We start from the raw sequence: 26670 nt of genomic DNA, 5'->3' as shown, positions 1-26670 counted from the left end.
CCTCACCCGCTGAGTTTCTCCAGCATTTTTGTCTGTCAAAAAGAAAGATGTCTTGCAAAAACAGTCAAGGGAAATAAATGGTTTCCATCCAACATTCTCGCACTAATTGGATACCTTTGTCTCGAACGAATAGAAAAATAGAATACACCTTTAACCGTAGGTGACAAATGAATTTGACAAGCAATCACTTCTATTGACGCTTGTGCAATTATACTATTAAATAATGTAACATTTAGTTTTCAGTATTAACAAAAAATAAATTCATAGCTATCAAAAACATATATTTTTGAAAATCCTACAGGGGGTAAAAAAAGTGTTGTTGTTGCGAGTCGGCACACATTTTACCCCATTGACACAATTATTTTCTAACATGATATCCTATAATGCGAGGTTTTTTAGACATTGCAGTAAACACTTGTTTTTACGGACCTCTTTATAACGGATTTTAGTTAAAGCGGACCATGAGTCGTTAACACCGCAGTCACCACCAGCGCCGCGGTCAGTGACGCAAGCCACACCAGCGCCGCCACCACTGCAGACACCAGCACTGATGCCGCCACAGTCCCCGCCGCCAACGCTGCCACAGTGCCATCACTATCTCTGGCCACCCGCGGGCCCGACCAATGACGATGCCAATCCTCACCTGGATTCAAGGTCCAGTTCAAGACCAAGAATCTGAAGAAGGGTCTGGACTGAGATGTCATCTATCCATGTTCTCCAGAGATGCTGCCTGACCTGCTTAGTTACTCTAACAGTTTGTGACCTTTTGTATACTAACCAGCATCTGCAGTTGTTTGTTTCTACTATTTATACAATGATAATTGCTTACTTGGTTATGGGAAACAATCGGCAACAAAGGATGCCACATGCTCCCCTCTGCTCCGTTATAACAAGGGTTGAAACAAGGAAGTGCCGATGCTGGTTGGGGTCCCAACCCAAAACGTCACATATCCATATGACTCGCTGAGTTACTCACATCATTTGTGTCCTGCCATAGCATTAAAGCAGAATTAATTGTAGCTTTAACATATTTGCTCTTTAAAGCTCAATTGGAGGATAAATCGGTGAACAGTATGGATTATTAATATTGTACACTATATTCAACACTAAATCCTGTAACTCTCCATTATCAAGGGTTTGATTATCTATAAGATTGTCTGTGGGAGGAGCATGGGGTCAATGCTCATTCCATTTTAGGAGTCTTAATACTAGTTAATGGAATTTTCATAATCCAACAAACCCATAAAGATGCTGAAGGGTCAAATAAATGCGAAAACATGAAAAGAGCTCAGAAAATGCTAATAATGCTCTTTCAAAGTCTGTGAAGGAGTAATTTAAAGGTGAAATTTAATTTGGAAAATTTAAATGACAATTATTGAAAATTTAGATGTTTGCAAGAGCAGTTTCACAAATAAATTGAAAGGTTGACTATGTTAAATTATTGGAAACATCTTAAAACAAAGCAAAAATATTCAAATATAAAATCACATTTTAGCAGTTCCTTTATTCTTAAAATTGTTTGTACTTTTCTACTGCAACTATTTTGTCACAATAATCAAACACCCCAGAATTTATTTTCCTCCCATATGTATTATTTGCCAGAGTTTAAGGAATAATGTAATCAAAATTAATACCACTTGGCTATAACCCTTGAAAATCTATAATCACAAATTACAGCACTTTCAGAACAAATCTACAACAGTCCCCAACTTTTGCTGGATCTGAAACAGAAGAATATTTTCGGATCTGAGAATCAACTCCCAACGATTGAGCCAGTTGCAAGGCATTTGGATCATCACTTATAATTGTTCCAAGAGCCACCAAAAGTCTGAAAATAGCTTCATAATCTTGGAGGGCTTCTATGGCTGCACTTATAATGGATAAACAATTTGCTTTACCTTCAATATCATTTCCTGCGTGCAGATTTACTGCATAGTTTAATATCAAAGTGGATAGTGCTATGTGAACATTCTTGCTGCTAGCTGATCTCATTTCAATTGCTTGGGAGAGTATTGCTTCCCTCAAGGACATCATGAACTTTGAGCCATGTGTTTGGTTAGCAAAACAGTTGCAGACTGTTCGGAGGACAAGCATTTGATTAGCTGGTTTTCCCCGTAGATTGATTTTGTTTAAGAGGTAGTTGCTGAACTGTTTGCTGTAGTGTTCACTGCAGAAATGTTCATTTACCGTGGGATGCTTGATAGCCAGACGAAGAATATCCAGCACAGGAAAAACTATATCTAAATTAGAAAAGAGATAAAAGCAAGTTAAATTACAATTATTGACTTTTCACTGTAGCAAAATATTGAAAGTCCAAATTAAATATATTTGAACAGATGCCAACATGATATTTCAAACATCATGGTAATATTTCATAAAACATTGAAGAACTTTAGTCCCTACAGGTCTATTCGGAAAGTGTCCAAGATTTTTTTAAATGTATCAACACTACACCATTGCAAATTAATGTATCTGCTAATTTCCCCACAATATCATTCCATTAAAAAAATGAACTCTCAGCTTAATAGTGGAAGCATACTTGTGATTTGCTTCTCAGTCACATAATTGAAAAATATCAAAACAACAATCTCTATAAAGCAGTAAAGTGAGCTTGCGTATTTCTTTTCATTAGATCTCCTTAACAGTAATAATGGCAAAAATGTTCAAAAGTAAATGATCATCAATACCAGCTCTGGAGAGTTAGATCATTCATTTTACTTTCAGTTGTTCAAAAATATTAAAACACAAATTATCTTAATCAGTTTTAGAACAATATAAATCATTATTTGCCAACCTTCTGGCCACTGTGCAGCTTTCCATAAAATCTCTAGTTGTTGTGCTGTAGGACTTTCTTGTGCAGAAGGACTCGATACAACACATAGAAACTTCTCAAGCATTTGCAAATCACCTTCAGACAGTTTTTGGTCAGCAGATGTGCTATCATTCAGTTCCTTTAGTTTCCCTATAATACAAATTGTTTAGTAAAGATACAAACATCTCACAAAGCACCTTAAAAGAATTATACCTTTGGCATGGTAATGTGCGGCAACATGAAAAACACTTATTTACTGACAGAATGTATACCAATACATTGGGAGGGGGCGGGAAGAACTGCAAAATATCTTTGCTGATCAAATTAAAAAGTTGTCAAAAGTTGGTTTTCAATAAAGACAGAATAAAGACGCTTACCTATTATCTGAATTGTGTTTGCTTGATCAAAAGTAACAGGGTCTTTCTTTGGAAAATAAGGGTTACTGAGTGTAGTGGGAGCACATCCATCAGCAGAAACATAAGCATTTACTCCTGTGAACATTAACATTTTTATAATTTAAAAAGCAGTTCTCATAATTTAAGAATATTGTTCACTCAGTATAGATTCAGATAATGTGGTCTCAGAATAATCCACAGAACCGGTTAGAAACACCCTAGTACACTACACATTGAATATATTTTTTAATGCATCTTAAACTAATAATTCTAAAAATCTAAATATTAAAGGCTTAAATGGAACCTACTCCAAAATTCAAGTTCAACAGAATGTATTGACTTTTAATTCAGTGTCATGACTCTTCAGTCCATTGCCTGCAGCTTGAACAATAAATCAATTCTATTGCATAATTGAAATATCACATGCAGAAAAAAAAAAATAGGTTTTTGGTAATTAATTTACAATGTTCACTGAATTGTGGAGAAAAAAATATTTTTTCCCAATGCATTCTCAAATTTTACCTGTAAATGGGTCACCTCCAGCAGAGGGAGCAAGACCAGATGGTAAGGAGCCAGGTACATAACGACCAGATCCTACAATAATAATAAACAATATCTTCTTAGCATCAGAATGTATACATGAAGTTGACACCACCCTTTTAAAACTACAATACATCCTCAGCTATATTAGAAAAACATCAACACCTTCCCAACTTTGGTTTCCGTGTAACATAAATCAAACATCGTGGACTAATGCACCAACTGCATTGAGACCAGACATTAATTCTAACCCGCAGTTTTGGTCTCCTAGTTTGAGGAAGGGCATTCTTGCTATTGAGGGAATGCAGCATAGGTTCACCAGGTTAATTCCCAGGATGGCAGGACTGACATGATGAAATAATGGGTCGACTGGGCTTATATTCACTGGAATTTAGAAGGATGATAGGTTATCGTCTGGAAACTTATAAAATTATTAAGGAATTGAACAGGCTAGATGCAGGAAAAATGTTTCCGATGTTAGGGGAGTCCAGAACCATGGGTCACAGTTTAAGAATAAAGGGTAGGCCGTTGACTGAGATGAGGAAAAACTTTTTCACACAGAGCTGTGAATCTGTGGAATTCTCTACCACAGAAGGCAGTGGAGGCCAATTCACTGGATGTTTTCAAGAGTGAGATTTAGTGCCCTCCATTATGTTTGGGACAAAGATCCATCATTTATTTATTTGCCTCTGTACTCCACAATTTGAGATTTGTAATATTAAAAAAATCACATGTGGTTAAAGTGCACACTGTCAGATTTTAATAAAGGCCATTTTCATACATTTTGGTTTCACCATGTAGAAATTGCAGCAATATTTATCATTGGTCCCCCATTTCAGGGCGCCATAATGTTTGGGACACAGCAATGTCATGTAATTGAAAGTAGTCATGTTTTGTATTTTGTTGCATATCCTTTGCATGCAATGAATTATAATTGAAAAAATCACATGCGGTTAAATTGCACATTGAGAGATAGTGGGAACAGGGTACTGAATCTGGATCATATTGAATGATATTCTATTTTCCCTATTTTCCCTATAGAAACCTATTTTCTATGTTTCTATCTCATTTACATTAGAAACATAGAAAACAAAGGAAAATTAAGTGCAGGAGTAGGCCATTCGGCCCTTCGAACCAGCACCGTCATTCAATATGATCATGACTGGCTGATCATTGAAAATAAGTACCCCGATCCTGCTTTTTCCCCATATAACCATATAACCATATAACAATTACAGCACGGAAACAGGCCATCTCGGCCCTACAAGTCCGCGCCGAACAATTTTTTTTTTTCCCTTAGTCCCACCTGCCTGCACTCATACCATAACCCTCCATTCCCTTCTCATCCATATGCCTATCCAATTTATTCTTAAATGATACCAACGAACCTGCCGCCACCACTTCCACTGGAAGCTCATTCCACACCGCTACCACTCTCTGAGTAAAGAAGTTCCCCCTCATGTTACCCCTAAACTTCTGTCCCTTAATTCTGAAGTCATGTCCTCTGGTTTGAATCTTCCCTATTCTCAAAGGGAAAAGCTTGATCACATCAACTCTGTCTATCCCTCTCATCATTTTAAAGACCTCTATCAAGTCCCCCCTTAACCTTCTGCGCTCCAGAGAATAAAGACCTAACTTATTCAACCTATCTCTGTAACTTAGTTGTTGAAACCCAGGCAACATTCTAGTAAATCTCCTCTGTACTCTCTCTATTTTGTTGACATCCTTCCTATAATTGGGCGACCAAAATTGTACACCATACTCCAGATTTGGTCTCACCAATGCCTTGTACAATTTTAACATTACATCCCAGCTTCTATACTCAATGCTCTGATTTATAAAGGCTAGCATACCAAAAGCTTTCTTTACCACCCTATCTATATGAGATTCCACCTTCAAGGAACTATGCACGGTTATTCCCAGATCCCTCTGTTCAACTGTATTCTTCAATTCCCTACCATTTATCATGTACGTCCTATTTTGATTTGTCCTGCCAAGGTGTAACACCTCACATTTATCAGCATTAAACTCCATCTGCCATCTTTCAGCCCATTTTTCCAAATGGCCTAAATCACTCTGTAGACTTTGGAAATCCTCTTCATTATCCACAACACCCCCTATCTTGGTATCATCTGCATACTTACTAATCCAATTTACCACCCCTTCATCCAGATCATTGATGTACATGACAAACAACAAAGGACCCAACACAGATCCCTGAGGCACTCCACTAGTCACCTGCCTCCAACCCGACAAACAGCCATCCACCATTACCCTCTGGCTTCTCCCATTCAGCCACTGCTGAATCCATCTTGCTATTCCTGCATTTATACCCAACAGTTTAACCTTCTTAACCAACCTTCCATGAGGAACCTTGTCAAAGGCCTTACTAAAGTCCATATAGACAACATCTACTGCTTTACCCTCGTCAATTTCCCTAGTAACCTCTTCAAAAAATTCAAGAAGATTAGTCAAACATGACCTTCCAGGCACAAATCCATGTTGACTGTTCCTAATCAGACCCTGATTATCCAGATGCTTATATATATTATCTTTAAGTATCTTTTCCATTAATTTGCCCACCACTGAAGTCAAACTAACAGGTCTATAATTGCTAGGTTTGCTCTTAGAACCCTTTTTAAACAATGGAACAACATGCGCAGTACGCCAATCCTCGGGGACTATTCCCGTTTCTAATGACATTTGAAATATTTCTGTCATAGCCCCGGCTATTTCTACACTAACTTCCCTCAATGTCCTAGGGAATATCCTGTCAGGACCTGGAGACTTATCCACTTTTATATTTTTCAAAAGTGTCAGTACTTCTTTTACTTTGAAACTCATAGTATCCATAACTACTCTACTAGTTTCCCTTACCTCACATAATTCAATATCCTTCTCCTTGGTGAATACCGAAGAAAAGAAATTGTTCAATATCTCCCCCATCTCTTTTGGCTCTGCAGATAGCTGCCCACTCTGTTTCTCCAATGGACCAATTTTATCCCTCGTTATCCTTTTGCTATTAATATAGCTGTAGAAACCCTTTGGATTTACTTTCACCTTACTTGCCAAAGCAACCTCATATCTTCTTTTAGCTTTTCTAATTTCTTTCTTAAGATTCTTTTTACATTCCTTATACTCCTCAAGCACCTCATTTACTTCATGCTGCCTATAATTATTGTAGATCTCCCTCTTTTTCCGAACAAGATGTCCAATTTCCCTTGAAAACCAGGGCTCTTTCCAATTTTTACTGTTTCCTTTCAACCGAACAGGAACATAAAGATTCTGTACTCTTAAAATTTCCCCTTTAAATGTCCACCATTTCTCTTCTACATCTTTCCCATAAAACAAAATGTCCCAGTCCACTCCTTTTAAATCATCTCGCATCTCATCAAAGTTAGCCTTTCTCCAATCAAAAATCTCAACCCTAGGTCCAGTTCTGACCTTCTCCATAATTATATTGAAACTAATGGTATTGTGATCACTGGACCCGAAGTGCTCCCCAACGCATACCTCCGCCACCTGTCCCGTCTCATTTCCTAACAGGAGGTCCAGCACTGCCCCTCCTCTAGTAGGCACCTCTATGTATTGCTGCAAAAAACTATCCTGCACACATTTTACAAACTCCAAACCATCCAGCCCATTTACAGAATGTGTTTCCCAGTCTATGTGTGGAAAGTTGAAATCTCCCACAATCACTACCTTGTGCTTACTACTAATATCTGCTATCTCCTTACATATTTGCTCTTCCAATTCTCGTTCCCCATTTGGCGGTCTATAATACACCCCTATAAGTGTTGCTACACCTTTCCCACTTCTCAGTTCCACCCAAATAGCCTCCCTAGATGAGCCCTCCAATCTATCCTTCCAAAGCACTGCTGTAATATCTTCCCTGACTAGCAATGCAACACCACCACCTCTTGCCCCTCCAATTCTATCACAGCTGAAGCAACGAAATCCTGGAATATTTAGTTTCCAATCACAGCCCTCCTGCAACCATGTTTCACTGATCGCCACAACATCATACTTCCAGGTGTCTATCCAGACTCTAAGCTCATCCACCTTTCTTACAATGCTCCTAGCATTAAAATATGCACATTTAAGAAACCCCCCGTCTCTTCTTCTCTGTTTATTTCCTTTTTTTTCTTTCTCCTCTTGTGTCCGAGTGCTTCCCTTTTCTGCTTCCTGCCTCCCATTCGGTCTACTAGCTTTCTCTATTTGAGTCCCTCGCCCCAACCATTCTAGTTTAAAGTCTCCCCAGTGACCTTTGCAAATTTCCCCGCCAGGATGTTGGTCCCCCTCGGGTTCAAGTGCAACCCATCCTTTCTGTACAGGTCCCACCTTCCCCAAAAGAAGTCCCAATGATCCAGAAACTTGAATCCCTGCCCTCTGCACCAGTCTTTCAGCCACGCATTTATCCTCCACCTCGCTCCATTCTTACTCTCACTGTCGCGTGGTACAGGCAGTAATCCTGAGATTGTTACCTTTTTGGTCCTTTTCCTTAACTCTCCTCCCAACACCCTAAATCCTCCCTTCAAGACCTCTTCACTTTTTTTACCTATGTCATTTGTACCAATATGTACCACGACCTCAGGCTCCTCTCCCTCTGATTTCAGGATATCTTGGATGCGTTGAGACACGTCCGAGACCTTGGCACCAGGGAGGCAGACCACCATCCTGGTCTCCCGACTGCGTCCACAGAAACGCCTATCCGACCCCCTAACAATAGAGTCCCTAATTACTATTGCCCTCTTCTTTTTTTCCCTACCTTTCGGAGCAACAGGGCCGGTCTCTGTGCTGGAGGCCCGTCCGCTGTTGCTACTCCCGGGTAGGCTGTCATCCTCATCCGTACTCAAACAGGAGTACTTATTTGCAAGGTGTACCGACATTGGAGTACTCCCTCGTTCCTGCCTCTGCCCCTTGCCCTTCCTTAGCGTGACCCACATGTCTCTCTCCTGTGGTTTTGGAGTGACCACCTCCCTATAACTCCCCTCTATGACCTCGTCACTCTCCCTGACCAGACAGAGGTCATCGAGCTGCTGCTCCAGGAACATAATACGGTCCCTTAGGAGCCCCATCTCTCTGCACCTGGTGCAGATGTGGACGTCTGGAGGGCCATCCGACACCATGACCTCCCACATCTGACATCCAGAACAGTACACTGCTCTGACTGTCATTCTCTCGCCTTACCCTGGATCCGATACCAGTATAATACAATAGAAACTGCTGGGAGAAATCAGCAGGTATCTGACTCACAACAACTGCTCCCTCTTGCCCTTTAAACTGCACCTTTATTATATAAACAAAAAGCACTGTACCTTTAGCCCACTGTACCTTTAGCCCACTGTACCTTTAGCCCACTGTACCTTTAGCCCACTGTACCTTTAGCCCACTGTACCTTTAGCCCACTGTACCTTTAGCCCACTTTAGCCCGCATATCCCTTGATTCCTTTAGCCCCAAGAGCTAAATCTAACTAACTCTTGAAAACATCCAATGAATTGGTTTCCACTGCCTTCTGTGGCAGAGAATCCCACAGATTCACAACTGTCTGAGTGAAGAAGTTTTTCCTCATCTCAGTCCTGAATGGCCTACCCCTTATTCTTAAACTGTGACCCCTGGCTCTGGACTCCCCCAACATCGGGAACATTCCAGCATGTCCAATACTTTAGAAATTGATATGTTTCCATAAGATCCCTTCGCATCTTTCTAAATTCCAGTGAATACAAGCTCAATCGACCCATTTTTTCATCATATGTCAGTCCCTCCATTTCGTGAATTAACCTGGTGAACCTACGCTGCACTCCATCAATAGCAATAATATCCTTCCTCAAATTAAGAGACCAACATTTCACACAATACTCCAGGTGCGGTCTCACCGGGGCCCTGTACAACTGAAGTTGGACCTCCTTGCTCTTAAACTCAAATCCTCTCGCAATGAAGGCCAACATGCCCTTAGCTTTCTTTACTTCCTGCATGCTTACTTTCAGTGACTGACGTACAAGCACACCCAGGTCTTGTTGCACCTCCCCTTTTGCTAATCTGACATAATTTAGATAATGGGCAAGAAGGAACTGCAGATGCGGGTTTAAACCGAAGATAGAAACAAAAAGCTGGAGTAACTACAGCATCTATGGAGAGAAGGAATGGGTGACGTTTCGGGTCGAAACCCTCTTCAGACTGGTTAGGGATAAGGGAAACAAGAGATATAGGTGGTGATGTGGAGAGATAAAGAACAATGAATGAAAGATATGCAAAAAAGTAACAATGTAAAGGAAACAGGCTGTTTGTAGTGTGAAAATTAGAAGCTGGTGCGACTTGGATGGGGGAGTGATAGAGGGAGAGGGAATGCCGGGGCCAGCTGAAGTGCGAGAAATCAAAATCATACCACTGGGCTGTAAGCTGCCCAAGCGAAATATGAGATGCTGTTCCTCCAATTTGTGTTTAGCCTCACTCTGACAATGGAGGAAACCGAGGACAGAAAGTTCTGTGCAGGAATGGGAAGGAGAGTCAAAGTGTCCAGAATCCTGGAGATCAGGGTGGTTCACGCAGGCTGAGCAAAGGTGTTCAGATAATAATCTGCCTTCCTGTTCTTGCCACCAAAGTGGATAACCTCACATTTATCCACATTATAGAATAGAATAGAATAGAATAGTTTCTTTATTGTCATTGTAACATGAACCATGTACAACGAAATTGTAAAATGTCAGCCAGTCAGTGCACCATTCAAACATTACTAAAAGCTAACGATACATACAAGGTAAAATATTTAAAAAAAGATAAACAACTAAAATAAATATCATGAAAATAGCACGCATAAACACCCAGCCCTACATCCTTCTGTCGATTTCAGTCTCTTATTATGTATCGCCCCTGCGTTCCTTGGCGGCTACATTTAGTGCCTTTATAGCAGTGGGGTAAAAACTGTTTTTAAGTCTGTTTGTCCTTGTCCTTGTAGATCTGTACCGTCTGCCTGACGGTAACAGTTCAAACAGGGAGTGTCCGGGGTGGGAAATGTCCTTTATAATACTCTGGGATTTTTTGATGCAGCGGGAACTGTGTAAGTCCTCCAAGGTAAGGAGAGGGCAGCCGACAATCCTCTGGGCGTTGTCAATGGCCCTCTGGAGCGCTTTCCTCTGAGCCGCTGTGCAGCTGGTGTACCATACGCATACACAGTATGTTAGGATGCTCTCAATGGAGCACCGATAAAAGGACAGCAGCAGTCTCTGAGTGATGTTATTCTTCCTGAGCACCCTCAGGAAGTGCAGTCTCTGCTGGACCTTTTTCAGCAGCGCAGAGGTGTTCACGCTCCACGTCAGGTCCTCCTCAATATGGATTCCCAGGAAGCGGAAATCCGCCACCCTCTCCACACAGTCCCCTCTGATAGTTAATGGTACCATGTCCGTTTTATTCTTTCTGAAGTCTATTATTATTTCCTTTGTCTTTAAGGTGTTGAGGAGCAGGTTATTTTCTCTACACCACACTGTCAGCTGCTCCGCCTCATCCCGGTAGGCGTACTCGTCCCCCCCGGAGATGAGTCCCACCACCGTAGTGTCATCCGCAAATTTGACAATGGTGTTGCTGTGGTGGGCGGGGGTGCAGTCATGTGTGTAGATGGTGTAGAGCAGGGGGCTCAGCACGCAGCCCTGTGGAGAGCCGGTACTGAGGCTGAGGACCGTGGATGTGTGATGGCCCACTCTGACTCTCTGGCTGCGAGCTGACAGGAAGCTATTTATCCACATGCAGGTGGAGTGTGGAAGTCCCAAGTCCCCCAGTTTGTCCACCAAATGCATCTGCCATGCATCTGCCCACTCACCCAACCTATCCAAGTCACCCTGCAGCCTCATAGCATCCTCATCGCAGCTCACATTGCCACCCAGCTTTGTGTCATCTGCAAACTTGGAGATGTCACATTTAATTCCCTCGTCTAAATCGTTAATATATATTGTACATAACTGGGGTCCCAGCACCCAGCCTTGCGGCACCCCACTAGTCATTGCCTGCCACTCTGAAAAGGACCCATAAATTCCTACTATTCGCTTCCTGACTGCCAACCAGTTCTCTCCATGTCAAACCAAACCCCCAATACCGTGTGCTCCAATTTTGCACACTAATCTCTTGTGTGGGACATTGTCAAAGGCTTTTTGAAAGTCCAGATACACACATCCACTGGTTCTCCCTTATCTATTCTACTTGTTACATCCTCAAAAAATTCCAGAAGATTAGTCAAGCATGATCTCCCCTTCATAAATCCATGCTGACTTTGACCAATCCTGCCACCGCTTCCCAAATGCGTTGCTATAACATCTTTAACAATCAACTCAAGCATCTTCCCCATTACCGATGGAAGGCTATCTGGTCTATAATTCCCCGTTTTCTCTCTCCCTCCTTTCTTAAAAAATGGGGTTACATTGGCTACCCACCAGTCCACAGGAACTGATCCAGAGTCGAGAGAACATTGGAAAATGATCACCAATGCATCCACGATTTCTAGGGCCACTTCCTTGAGTACTCTGGGATGCAGACCATCAGGCCCTGGGGATTTATCTTCCTTCAGTCCCAACAGTTCACCTAACACCATTTCCTGACTAATGTGGATTCAAGAGACAAGAGACATTTATTGTCACATGCACCAATTGGTACGATGAAATTTGTGGTCACCATACAGCCATACGAATAAAATAAAAAACACAGAACACGATAGTCTTTAACATAAACATCCCCACACAGCCGCTTCAAAGTTTCCCACTATGAGGGAAGGCACCAAGGCTCAGGGCCTCCCGAGCCCTCAGTAGGGCCCGATGTTCAGGCCCACTCGCTGGGATGATGGAACCCCGACGTCGGAACGGGAGAACATCCTCAGCAGCTTGGGACCTCCGAATCGGCCACTTCTTACCGGAGTCCGTGGCTCCCGAAGTCCACAGGCCAAGCTGGGCGGAGATTCACACTGGCGCCCCTCGGCAAAGGGATCCCAGGACTCCGTGATGTTAAAGTCAGCGCCGCCCGCACTGGAAGCTCTGCAAACCACAGCTCCGCAATGTTGAAGCAGCAGGCCCAACACTCCGGAGCTTCAAACAGCGATCCAAGGTGTGGCATCGCCCGATCCGCGATGAATCCAGTGCTTGCGCCGCTGCTGAAGCTCTGGCCCAGTCTCCGGTCTCCGGCAGGAAAGGCCGCGCCAATCCAGTCGGTAGGCTGCGAGAGGGGGGCGAGGACGCGAATCGGAGAATAGTTGCGTCCTCGCCAGGAAATGACTGGGAAACGGCTTCCCCCTTACCCTACCCCCCGCGCCCACATAGAAATACTAAAAGAAATCCTCCAGAACATACTTTTAACAAACTAAAAAATAGAAAAAGATAGAAAAACAGACAAGACTGCAGGCAGAGGCTGCCATCATGCGGCGCCCCTAATGGCCAATTCCCTTCAGTTCCTCCCTGATTGATTATATAGTTAATCTAAGAAAGCTGAAGTGCAGATTCACTAAAATAACTGAAAGTTATAACTGTTAGAACATATATATCCACCCCAGGATCAAATTATAAATACTGGAGTGACTCCTCAAGCTACCTTCATGCATGGATTTGGTTGGAATAAAGTCCTCGTCAAAATCTTAGCTGAACAAAACAGAAACTGAGAACACAAAAAAAGGGGCACGACACTGTTGTCAATACATTTTAAATGTATCTCAAATGATTTATTAAAAACATGCTTTCCAAAGAGAAACAATACCTGTGAAAGGATCCACTTCATTTGCGCCTCCAGTTCCCAATTCAGTCCCTGGAATATAACGCCCTGAACCTGCAAATTGTAAAAATGTTATGAAATATCAAGTTTTGCTTACTTAATTAGGAAAAGGAACTGTGAAATGTTGTGATCAAGATCCATTGAAGAGTGGAAAATGGATATAGGTCAGAAAAAGCTTAACTTTTACCGTCAATATCAATAACGGATACTCATACAAAAAATAGCAACATACACTCATTCAAACAATGTTCCTCCAATTTGTGTTTAGCAAACAAATGGTATTCACAGTATCTAAGTGCTTTTGTGGAGTAAATAAGAAAATATTTCCACTGGAACAGGTATTCGTAAGCAGAAAACACAAATTTAAGGTAATATCTCAGATGCATAAGGGAATATATTTTTTTCCATTAAAAAAAATGGATCTGATCTGAAAAGCTTTGTCTGCTATGGTGGTAAGAGCAGATCCAATAATAATGTAAAAAAAATATTCAAGAAATTTGGAGAAAAAAATGATCAGAGTTACGGGAAAACAGAGAAAAGGATGCATCAAATACTTTTTCCTCGAAGTATTGGAACTGGCAAGTCACCCACTTCAGAAATAGTGCATGGTCTATTTCTTACTCATCAGCAACATCAATGCCCATGTTGTAGTAACTTGTTAGTAGAGCCAGGATTTTGCCATAAATGCCATGTGCCTTTTCATGCCTTTGACGTTTTCACCAGGATAATGCCTTTTTCACGATCGAGTGCCTAAATCAGCCTTTTTTTGCCGTTTTGCTAAAAGGTCGTGCTATTTTCTCTAGTTGTACTGTGATTACAATGAGGTTTTCTATGTTAACACGTTAATATTAATGTTATTATTAACGTTAATAGTATAACGTACAAGAAAACTTCAACCACCGGGGCGAAACCGGGGGCGCCACCGTTGGTCATTCGTTCGTTCATGCCGCTGCCCGCCGGTTCAGTCTTCTCCAAGATCTATCTAAGAAAGAACTGCAGATGCTGGAAATATCAAAGGTAGACAAAAAATGCTGGAGAAACTCAGCGTGTGAGGCAGCATCTAAGGAGAGAAGGAATAGGCAACATTTTTGGTCGAGACCCTTCAGACTGATGAGGGGGTGGGGGTTGGAAAAAGAAAGGAAGAGGCGGAGACAGTAGGACTAGAAGGAGCAGGGAAGGGGGAGAGGAAGGAGGAAGACAAGGGCCATCTAAAATTAGCGCAGTCAATGTTGATACCGCTGGGGTGTAGACTACCCAAGTGAAACTACATTTACTGCTGGCTCCAGTTACAATTCTGAGTTTGAGTGATCTGTGCAAGGCATTCTTTGATGCTGGAATTGCACTGTGGAAATTGGAAAACAAACTTCTCAGAGGTTTTTTAGAGAAATACAGAGGAACAAATACCAAGCGAGTCATCATTACATTGTTGTGCAGAAAATTAGAGATGAAGTTGCATGCAACAAAATATGGATCTCAATAGACAAGACAACCGATGCTGTGGGGAGATATGTTGCCAAGGTGGTCATCGGTACACTAGAGGCAGGTCAACCATCAAAGGAATATTTGTTGACATCGGAAGTATTGGAGAAGTCAAACAGCTCAACTATTGCTCAGTAGTTTCCATCTTCACTTGCTGTACTTTGGCCAGAAGGTATAAAACACAAGAATATTCTTCTGTTTGTGACTCAAAATTTTATTCCCCAAAATGTTGCATTTGACATGCTTAGCTCAAGGACTTCATAGAATTGCCAAGCACATATATAGCTTGTTTCCAAATGCCGATCGCCTAGTTTCTTCTGCAGTTGTACCGAGCCTTAGTGAGTATTGTGTGTAGTTTTGGTCCCCTAATTTGAGGAAGGACATTCTTGCTATTGAGGGAGTGCAGCGTAGGTTTACAAGGTTAATTCCCGGGATGGCAGGACTGTCATATGCTGAGAGAATGGAGCAGCTGGGCTTGTACACTCTCGAGTTTAGAAGGATGAGTGGGTATCTCATTGAAACATATAAGATTGTTAAGGGCTTGGACACACTAGAGGCAGGAAACATGTTCCCGATATTGGGGGAGTCCAGAACCAGGGGCCACAGTTTAAGAATAAGGAGTAAGCCATTTAGAGCGGAGACGAGGAACCACTTTTTCTCACAGAGAGTGGTGAGTCTGTTGAATTCTCTGCATCAGAGGACAGTGGAGGCAGGTTCTCTGGATGCTTTCAATAGAGAGCTAGATAGGGCTCATAAAAATAGCGGAGTCAGGGGATATGGGGAGAAGGCAGGAACGGGGTACTGATTGGGGATGATCAGCCATGATCACATTGAATGGCGGTGCTGGCTCGAAGTGCCAAATAGCCTACTCCTGCACCTATTGTCTATTGTTTATCATAACAGTATGGCACATGGTGCAAATTCAGTGGGGTGGAATGGAAAAAAATGGCCAGTTAGGGATGTAGAGATGATTGTCTGAAACCACGATTGAAAGTCTAAAGGTCTGTATAACAGGGTAAAGAATTTCTCCTTGGGGCTGGAAAACCTACGAGCAGGGGCGAGGAAAGATCCAGATCTTGCATCTAAGTGGGGACCTATAACATAGATGGGACTAAGAAAAAAAGTAGCTGGGGTCCAAAATCAAAAAAAATCACAAAAGTAATAGCTTTCATTATATGTACCATATATAAACTGGTATTTGGTATAGAAAGTCAGAGCTTTGAACACATGGTTCAGAGTAAAACACAGTGCTGGAGTGACTCAATGGGTCAGGCAGCATCCGTTGAAAGAATGGATAGGTAATGTCAGCTCAGGATTCTTGCTCAGATTCATTGTAGCGGAGGGAGAAAGCTGAAAAAGAGGTGTGGATCTGGACAACGCCTGGCAATTGAAAGATGGATACATTAGGGGGTTTGATTGGCTTTAGGTGGACATAGAAGGAAAAGAGTAGAATAAAAAAGTGGTCTAGTTAGAAATTAAAACAATTTAAAAGCTTTGATAGATGTTTAAAAATAAACAGATTAAAGCTCCTGTTGGTCACGTAGCTCGAACAAACTAAATATAATAGAGAAGAAGGTAATGGCAGATAAATTCAAGTGGTATTTTGTTTATGACCTTCATAGAAGTTGTAAAAAGTATCTTAGAAATGATGTGAGAACTATGAATCTAGAGTGCACGAGTTCAATAAAACTAGTATCAAATTTTTTTATTAAATAAAAAATTGAAAGGCAATAAATCCCCAGGATCTGATGATATGCACATTAGCACCCACCCGCTTTGGAAGGGCGTTACTATGTAGATAGCAGATGCAGAACTTGTCAGTATCTAAAATTCTATGGGTTCTGGAATGGTTCCCAAATTGGTAGGCACCATATGTAACCAACAATTTGAGAAAAAATAGCACGGGCATTGGTAAGGAAATTACAGGAATCTATCATTAAGTAAGTGATAACAGCATTTAACAGAGGAGGCGCTGTCCTGAACGGCTGCCTGTCCTGCAGCTGTCCGTTTTTTCCCTTCTTTTTTATTATTTTTAGTTCGTTAAGTGTAGTCAGGGGGTCTAAATCTTTTATGTGTGGGGGGGTGGTGGGGGGGAAGGGGGAAACTGCTTTTCTAAGTCCCTACCTGGTCGGAGGGGTTGCCTTTCTCCGAGCAGCGTCTTCGACCTGTCCTCGCGGCCTACCAGCGGGTCCTGGAGCGACGTTTCCCTGAGGGGACCTGGCCAGAACATCGGCGTTGGCGGCGGCGCAGAACGTCGGCGTTGGCGGCGCAGAACATCGGCTTTGGCGGCAGTGCAGCGCTGGAGCGCTATTGCGGAGCGGGCGATGCCTTTCCTGGGTCGCCGCGCTGGGACTCCAGTATGCTTGGTACCGCCGAGGAAAACATCGTGGAGCCGCGGTTCTGCGGAGCGGCCAGCTGCGACGTTGAACTTACATCTCGCCGAGATCACCAGTGTGCGGAGCTCCGTCTGGCGTGGTCTGTTGGCTTGGAAGCCGCAGGCTCCGGTGGGAAGGCGGCCGTTCCTGGCACCCCAAGCCGCTGGGGGTTCTCCCGACGCCGGAGCACCATCACCCGGCGAGAACATCGGGCGCCGTGGCGGCGACTGTGGAGGCCTCAATAGGCCCGACTATGGGTGGACAAGAGGATAGGGACTGGACTTTGTGCCTTCCCCCACAGTGGGAATCACTGTGGGGGGATGTTTTGGTGTTGAATTTCTTTATGAATACTGTGTTGTATTTTTATTAGTGTGCTGCAAGGACATCAGAATTTCCCCTGAATAAGGGGATTAATAAAGTAATCAATCAATCAATCAATTTTATTCGGTGAAATGAATTTGCCAGCAGCGGTACAATGAAAAAGAACACACAAAAACACAATAAAAATGTAACACAAACATCCACCACAGCATTCATCACTGTGGTGGAAGGCACAACATTTCGCCAGTCCTCCTCCATTTTCGCCCGTGGTCGGGACCTCAACCCTCCGCAGCCGCCGCTACAGGCGGCCAGATGAGTGAAAGTCAAGATAAGTCCTGAAACGGTGCCTCCCCCACCGGAGACCGCGGCTTCAGGTTGCTGTAGGCCGCAGACTGGCGGTCGAAGATTTAAAGTTCCCGCCGCGCCGCAGCCAGAAGCTCCGCAGACCGCAGGGCCGGCAGGTCGAAGCTCCCCTGCAGGGGTCCCCAGCGAGGGACCCCGCTCCTGATGGTAAGTCGCCGCCGCGCCCGCGGTAGAAGTAGGCCGCGGGCCGGGGGTGGTGGCTTCTTCTTCTCCAGGGTCCCCAACGAGGGATCCCAGGCTGCGGACACCGCGCCAGCTGGAGCTCTGCAGACCGCGGCTTCAGGCTGCCGCGGGCCAGCGAAACGGAGAGCTCCCCTCCGGCGAGGACTCGCCCGCTCCACGCCGAGAGTCCGCGCTGCGCCCGCAGCTGAAGCCCCAGGCGCGTCTCCGGGAAAGGCCGCACCGATCCTTGCTGTTAGGTCATGGGGGAGGCGACATGGAAAAAGTCGCCTCTCCGTGGAGGAGGCTACCAAAGCTGTTTCCCCTTTACCCCCCCCACACAAGACACACAAAGAAACATTAAAAAAATACATTAAAACATACTAACAAAACAAAAAAAGTAGAAAAAAACGGACACGCTGCTGACAGGGCTGCCGGCTTGCAGCGCCCCCACCGACCTGTCATGTTTACTCTTGTTTGCTCATGTCACATATGTTTGCTCTTCTAAAATCCTTTGATATTTTCCTTCGTTTTACCTGTCAGTGATATTTCATTGTCCCTCTTTGATCTCCACCCACTCCCTTCCCCGCACCTGTTCCCCAACACAGTTTTTAACCTAAAATTCCTTGACCGTTTTCAGTTCTCCATGTATCTGTCAAATTCTTCTCTTTTAATCAAACCCTGAACATTCACATACTCCTGGATTGCCTTCCTTACCTATAACTATTAGAGAAACAAACATCTTGGCCCCGAACTCTCATAATTCACTTTTAAATAAGTTTCACTTGTCAAGTTTAGATTTGCCCACAAATAATTGCTCTCCCAATCATCTTTTGCCAGGCCCCATGTAATGATGTTGAGATTGCCCTTCCACCCTAATACAGTACCTTAATTTCTGGACCATCCATATCTACCTCGAGATTGAAGTTACGACTCCTATTCCCAAAATGCTTACCTGCAGACACTTCAAATACTTGACAGGCGTTATTCTCCGTAACATTAAGTCTACAACTGCCTCGTCTCTAGCACAACCATCTATATACTGGTTCAGAAACGTATCCGGAATGCTCTTTAAACATTTTGATCCCTGTAAACCCTTTAATCCAAGGCAATACTAGTGAAGTAATTGAAATCTCCTACTACAATACCCTTATCATATCTATCTATCTATCTATCTATCTATATATTAAAATTCTGTGTGTGTGTGTGTGTATGTCAGATTAGATTTTCAGATTAGATTTTTGGCCTTTGATTTCTTGGTCCGCCAAAACCACACGCAGAAACTCCAAGATTTTGTCCATTTCGGTAGAGATTTCACTTTTACATTCGCTAATCCACTCCTCATTACATTTGGACATCTTTATGTACACATTTTTAAATAAAATTCTTCTCCCCCCCCCACTCATTTTAAAATCGAAACGGGACTCACGAGCTGCTGACGTCACAATCCCACATGCCGACCAATCCAGGCCCACATGCCTCCAGGCCCCGCCCCCCTGCCACTGTGGATTAAAGGCGCAGAGAGATCGAAAAACTTCTGCAGAATAAACATTCTACAGCTCCGTTCCGCTGTAGCTTCTTTGCTCTACACATCTCGGGGCAGCGACTCCTCACGCGTTGAACCTTATCATCACTGTTGACGCAGCTCGTGAAGCCTTGCGCACTCATCCCAGCTGTGAGTTTAGTCAGAAGCTGCTTCTCTCTCTCTCTCTCCCTCTCTCTTAATTTGGCAGCCCGGCTCTCCTCAACCCCGCACACCCCCCCGCTGCCCGCACCATGCCAAGTACGCTCGTGCCATGCCTCCCGCAGCTCGACTTCCGCCCGCCCGCTCCAACCCCCCCCCCCCCTCCCCCCACTTCACCTCTCTCCCCTATCCTCCCCTTCCTCTCCCCCACTCGCCCTCTCCCCCCAGACAGAGCAGAATGCAGACTGTTGCCAGAACCGCAGCCGCAGTTTTTCAGCTTCTGTTAACTGTGCCCGATCAACCTGCTTCAGGAGAGAATTCCCGCCCGCCCGCCTGCGTGTGACTGTTTGTGGGGCGGGCACGCGCTCTCCATTCAAGCAGACACTCTCATCTGCTTGTGGGGGCGGGTGCTTAAGTGTGTGTGACGACACACGCTCCTCCCCCCGAAATCCAGAGTCTTCACTGTGTGTCCCTCTCAGTGTGCCCCTCTGTGTGCCTTGGTGTCCCCACGCCCGCCTGCTCCAACCCGTATATTTTTAAAAGAGTGTGTGTGTGTGTACGGCATTTTGCCTTTGAAACGCATTTCCTCGAAAACCTGACGAAAAAACGCGGAGATTTTTACAATTTCGGTGGCGATTTAACTTACAATTTCGGAAATCGACCTCCCTAAATTTGATCAATTATTTCCCCACATTTTTAATAAAGTTGTTCACAAAACGGATTGGTTTTTCTTAATCAAACCGTTGCGGCAGCTGCGGATATCACAATGCCCTTGCTCGCGGCACTACCCGCTCTCGATTAAAGCAGATGCTCTCAACCCACAGGCGCACTTTCCACCACCCTTTCCCCCCCCCCCATTCATTTTTTCGCCTCCCGCTGTGGACCAAAGATCAAGAGGGAGTAATGGCCGCCAGGGCCACCTTCTCATCGCGTGCCACGCGCGACGATAACGGCTCGGCTCGGCTCGACTCCACACTCCCACTCTCCCCCCCCCCCCTCTCCTCCTCGGGGCGGCGGTGGGGCCTCATGGCGACTCTGGGGCCTCGCTGCGGTGGTGGGGCCTTGCCAAATTTCAAAATCCATGGGAAAATCTATCAATTCCTCTTTTTAAATTTTTTTTGTGTCTGGTGGGGGAATAGAGGGAGAGGAGTGGGGGAGGTAGGGAGTGGGGAATAGAGGGAGAGGAGGGCAGTGGGGGAGGTGAGGAGAGATAGTGGGGGGGGGAGATAAGGGGAGGTGAGCAGTGGGGGAGGGGAGAGGAGTTATGGAAGGAGGGAGTGCCTGAGAGTAGGGGAAAGGAGAGGGATGGAGAGGTGAGGGAGGGATTGGGAACGGGAGGAGAGGGGAAAGAAGAGGGACGGTGAAGAGGAGGGGGAGGGAGTGCTGGGGGATGAGGGGAAATGAGCTGTGCCTGCGCAGTTGGGGGCTGTGTGCGAGTGGAGGAATGCGTTGGGGAGCAGACCCAACGGGTCTGCACATTGTCTAGTTGCTCTTAAATCTGTGATTTCATGTGAAAGAATTACATAATTCGGCCAAGCAAGCCTAAGAGTAGCCATTCAAGCATAGCTGATCCTTCTTTCCCTCTTAACACCATTCTCCATAACCCCTGACACCCGTACGAATCAAGAATTTATCTATCTCTGCTATAAAGTATTTGCATAATTGCCTATGCACATGCCCCTTTATGTCACGCTTGTAGTATTACCCCAGGAAAGTGATCGCCCATTTTTTATGGCTTGGCTTCAATCACATGGCCTCATTTGTAAAGGTTTCTAGCACATTTCCCTCATTACAACAGTGATGGTCTCCTTAATCAACACTGCACTACCTCTCTTCTTCTACTTCTTTCTCCATCATGTCTTATGCTTCTAAATCCTTGAGTGTTGCATCGTCAGCCCTACTCCTCCTTAAATCATGTCTGTGATTGTAATAACACACGGCAGTATTAATACAACATTCTTCTAGTTCCAACTAAATAACCTCTTGGAAAAGGACATGGTCAGGAAAATTTATTCAACACCTATTTAAAATATCATATTTGGATATCCAAATCTATCTTTGCTTGCTGCCATTTGATTATAATACGAGCATGGGCTCGCTGATATGCCAACATCAAAGATCCTCTCCCAGTGCAGGATTGGCATGCCAATCCATTTTGATGAATATTAATATTGGCAAATTGGACAGTCGCACCAAGAAAAGAGACAAGAGGGTTGGTATGGGTAATTGGTAGGTTAAAAAACAGTACACAATGATAATTTTGCAAATAAGAATTAAAACCAATAGTTCCTAGAGGTTAGTCCACCACAGTATTGAAATGTTAGTGCAATGATCTATCAACATTAATTTCAAATATGTAAAAGTATTTCTGAAAGCATTTGTACAATACTTTGGCTTTAAAAGATGTTCCAATGTTTACTGCAGCTCTTTTTAAATATTTAAAAATATTTGGAAGCTCAAAACCATTCTGCCGTTTTAAAGTAAAGCAATTCAGCAGATTAGCCTGGCTTTGGACAAATACCAAAACAGAGTTTGGTTCCAGATTCCTAACATGAGCATTCGCATACATCACTGTAATTTGTATGGATGAGGACCGTGCCAAATGTTTCCAGTGCCTACTCTGTAAGCAAGTCAGACCTTTTACATTTATATCAAATAACGCTGTCTGTCTTGAATGGCAAAATGGCAGTGGGTCCAAGCAAAGGGCATACGCTAGTTAAGATATGACCTACTATCTTTTTCACTGTGCAACCAGAGTATTGTACATGCATTTGAAGAATAATCAATATGCATAACACTTTCAGTACATTATCTCACTAACCTGTGAAAGGGTCCGAGAATCCTATGCCTGTTGATCCTAATGTATGCCCTTTTGTATTCTCAATGATGAAGTTTGCAACCTGATCTAGGAACATTGAGTTCAGATCATTCTTTTGCAAGAAGTTGTGTGCAACAAGCCATGGATCTTCATTAATATTGTACGGCAGTTTCATTGAAGGTCCTGCTTCATTAATATCAATGGTAAATACATAATCAAATTCCTAAAATGAAGAGAAAAAGAAAATATTCTTGATGTTTAACATCATTAAGATTAGCTACTGTCATATAATTGTACATTCATGGATGGTTTTATATATTTCATTGTTCTATCTGGGACATATGACAATAAAACACTCTTGATTCTTGAATATTAGAGAATTTCCATTTTGATTGTGAATACTAAAGATGCCAAACTGCGGCCTATTATTAAAGCTCCTTGTATGTTAAGTAATTGTGCACACATTGTACTCAGAATACAGTCTGTAGGTTTTCCATCATTTTACTCATGAATGGTGACATGGAACTTGGAAGATTAAAGAACAATAGACAATACACAATAGATGCAGGAGCAGGCCATTTGGCCCTTCGAGCCAGCAATGTGATCATGGCTGATCATCCACAATCAGTACCCCGTTCCTGCCTTCTCCCCATATCCCGACTCCGCTATTTTTAAGAGCCCTATCTTGCTCTCTCTTGAAAGCATCCAGAGAACCTGCCTCCAGAGAATTCCACAGACTCACCACTCTCTGTGAGAAAAAGTGTTTCCTCGTCTCCGTTCTAAATGGCTTACTCCTTATTCTTAAACTGTGGCCCCTGGTTCTGGACTCCCCCAACATCGGGAACATGTTTCCTGCCTTTAGTGTGTCCAAGCCCTTAACAATCTTATATGTTTCAATGAGATACCCTCTCATCCTTCTAAACTCGAGAGTGTACAAGCCCAGCTGCTCCATTCTCTCAGCATATGACAGTCCCGCCATCCCGGGAATTAACCTTGTAAACCTACGCTGCACTCCCTCAATAGCAAGATTGTCCTTCCTCAAATTAGGGGACCAAAACTGCACACTATACTCCAGGTGTGGTCTCACTAGGGCTCTGTACAACTACAGGACCTCTTTGCTCCTATATTCGATTCCTCTTGTTATAAAGGCCAACATGCCATTCGCTTTCTTCACTGTCTGCTGTACCTGCATGCTTACTTTCATAGACTGATGTACAAGGACCCCCAGATCCCAACTTGATGCCATTTAGATAGTAATCTACCTTCGTGTTTTTGCTACCAAAGTGGATAACCTCACATTTATCCGCATTAAACTTCATCTGCATGCATCTGCCCACTCCCCCAACCTGCCCAAGTCACCCTGCATTCTCATAGCATCCTACTCACAGTTCACACTGCCACCCAGCTTTGTGTCATCTGCAAATTTGCTAATGTTATTTTGAATCCCTTCATGCAAATCATTGATGTATACTGCGGTCCCAGCACCGAGCCTTGCGGTACCCCACTAGTCAGTGCCTGCCATTCTGAAAGGGACCCGTTAATCCCTACTCCTGTCTGTCAACCACTTCTCTATCCATGTCAGCACTCTACCCCCAATACCATATGCCCTAATTTTGCCCACTAATCTCCTATGTGGGACCTTATCAAATGTTTTCTGAAAGTCCAGGTACACTACATCCACTGGCTCTCCCTTGTCCATTTTCCGAGTCACATCTTCAAAAAATTCCAGAAGATTAGTCAAGCATGATTTCCCCTTTGTAAATCCATGAATCCACGATTTCTAGAGCCACTTCCTTAGGTACCCTGGGATGCAGACCATCAGGCCCTGAGGATTTATCAGCCTTCAGTCACATCAGTCTATCCAACACCATTTCCTGCCTAATGTGGATTTCCTTCAGTTCCTCTGTCACCCCAGATCCTCTGGCCACTACTATATCAGGAAGATTGTTTGTGTCCTCCTTAGTGAAGACAGATCTAAAGTACCTGTTCAACTCATCTGCCATTTCCTTGTTCCCCATAATAAATTCACCCTTTTCAGTCTTAAAGGGTCCAACTTTGGTCTTAACTATTTTTTCCCTCTTCACATACCTAAAGAAACTTTTACTATCCTGCTTTATATTCTTGGCTAGCTTACCTTCGTACCTCATATTTTCTCCCCGTATAGTCTTTTTGGTTATCTTCTGTTGTTCTTTCCCGCTCATCTTTGCTACGTTGTACTTCTTCGCTTTAATTTTTATACTGTCCCTGACATCATGGAGGGATGCACACATGTGGATTGGGCAAGAATAGTTGGAAACTTGATAGGCTGCAGTACTACACTAGTTCAGCTGCAGAAGACTGGAAGCTTCTCAGTAATATCCTCAATCAATATTTTACATTTGAGGAGGGGGGTGAGGGGGGATTTATCCAAGAGCTCATGGTTGGTTGCTACTATCACATTATCATACATAAGCACAGACCACTCTTGAATGCTCCAGTAATCAATGAAATAAAGATGCCAGAAATTTATTTAACAAACATTTGGATTTAAATTACTTATTTTAATATTCTCCCTCACACACGTGAAACCATATCATCACACATTTGCAAACGTTGGTAAGTGAATTTATATTATATACTGTATATACAATAGAGTAGACGAGCATTTTGGACACGTGTATTAGATGGCATTCCTTCATGTTAAAACATACTTTGCCTTCAAAAAGAACTTTGCCCGAGGACTTCTGGGTTCCTCCTGATGAACCCACCACATCGCCAATCTTTAACCATCGCCCATCAACAACATTCCATTGATAAGCCTGAACAGTATCTTCAATCCTGATTAATCGCGTTTGACCTTCCTTAGTGCCTGAAAAAAGGATTAAAAAAATTAAGTTCAAATGCTGAATACTTGTCAAATTATGCCTCAATGCTTTGTGTTTTCAGTTCCTGGCTTTGAGAATTAACAAAGTCCAACACAGGAGTAATTATTTTTCCTTCATTTTGAAGTTTAATTTAAATGTTATTTTCTTTTAAAGCACAGAAATATAGTAACCATAGTTTGTGTAATGAAACCAACATGCTTGGAAAATAAATCCCTCCTGAACTCTTAATTTCATTTAGAGTTAGAGGCTTTCTCATAAATTTAAAATTAATCCAAACATAGTCTTGTTCTTTAAAAACTAGTTCAAAGCTAATTTTAGTTCAGATAAACTAGGTATAGGTGTTTATTTTATGCCATAACAGACACAGCTTTGAGTGACAAAATGTGCATCTCCCTAATTGCTGCAGGGATTATGTAACTTCAACCAGTGGCATAGTGGCTTCAACCATAGGGGTCTATGATAAAACTGCCAAATAATCTAGCTCTATATACTCAATCAGAAACAATCAAAATTGCTTCAAAATATCTTATTTTTAGCCAGCATGTGAAATGACATAATATAAATACTGCATATCCATATGATGAACATATCAAAGATCATGCAACAGCTGTAAAATGTCAATCTTGTGAATTTTTCCCAGAAAAGGAAAAGATTTACCTGAAAAGATTCCAAACAGAAATAAGCACGAGTATTATTATGATGCAGCCAACAAAAAAATTGTACATGTATATGTTGAGCACATTATAAAACAGCTTTCAAATTTTAACCAAGTTTAAAAAGGAGTAACATTACATACCTGGTTCATTGAGATGTTCTTTTCCTGGAAGTTCATTGATATTTATATCTCCTAGATCTCCGGTCTTAGAATCAATGGTTGCGCTGGACAGCTCGTTCTCAAAAGTTTGGATCTCCTCTGCAGAGGCTGTCCGTTCTTCAGCTTCTGTAAATACTCTTATTACACTATCGCTGCAATGGAAATTTCATCAGCATATTAAAGCAATACAAAATGAGTTGAAAATATCTCTAATGCAGTAAAACCACAAAGCATTTTGCACAACCAAATTTAAAAAAAAAAAATCTGACACTATGCCACATATGGAGATAAAACAGCTATAAAC

General features: G+C 43.0%; 1 protein-coding gene across 1 annotated transcript in view; it reads right to left on the bottom strand.

Moving 5' to 3' along the window:
* Positions 1–1479: 1479 nt before the first annotated feature.
* plaa (phospholipase A2 activating protein) overlaps positions 1480–26670 on the bottom strand; it is a 43454-nt gene continuing 18263 nt past the window's right edge. Inside the window, exons 7-14 of the mRNA XM_033017814.1 lie at positions 26349–26518; positions 25379–25536; positions 22692–22911; positions 13475–13543; positions 3730–3801; positions 3190–3303; positions 2795–2962; positions 1480–2240 (exon numbers count right to left, since the gene is read on the bottom strand). Of these exons, the coding sequence (XP_032873705.1) occupies positions 1672–2240; positions 2795–2962; positions 3190–3303; positions 3730–3801; positions 13475–13543; positions 22692–22911; positions 25379–25536; positions 26349–26518 (1540 nt within the window). The 3' untranslated portion in view covers positions 1480–1671. The remainder of the gene's footprint in view (positions 2241–2794; positions 2963–3189; positions 3304–3729; positions 3802–13474; positions 13544–22691; positions 22912–25378; positions 25537–26348; positions 26519–26670) is intronic.

Source organism: Amblyraja radiata, chromosome 3 (genome assembly GCF_010909765.2).
Source record: "Amblyraja radiata isolate CabotCenter1 chromosome 3, sAmbRad1.1.pri, whole genome shotgun sequence".
Classification (NCBI taxonomy): domain Eukaryota; kingdom Metazoa; phylum Chordata; class Chondrichthyes; order Rajiformes; family Rajidae; genus Amblyraja; species Amblyraja radiata.
The sequence above is the reverse complement of the archived record's forward strand: the minus strand, read 5'-3'. Positions and strand labels throughout refer to the sequence as shown.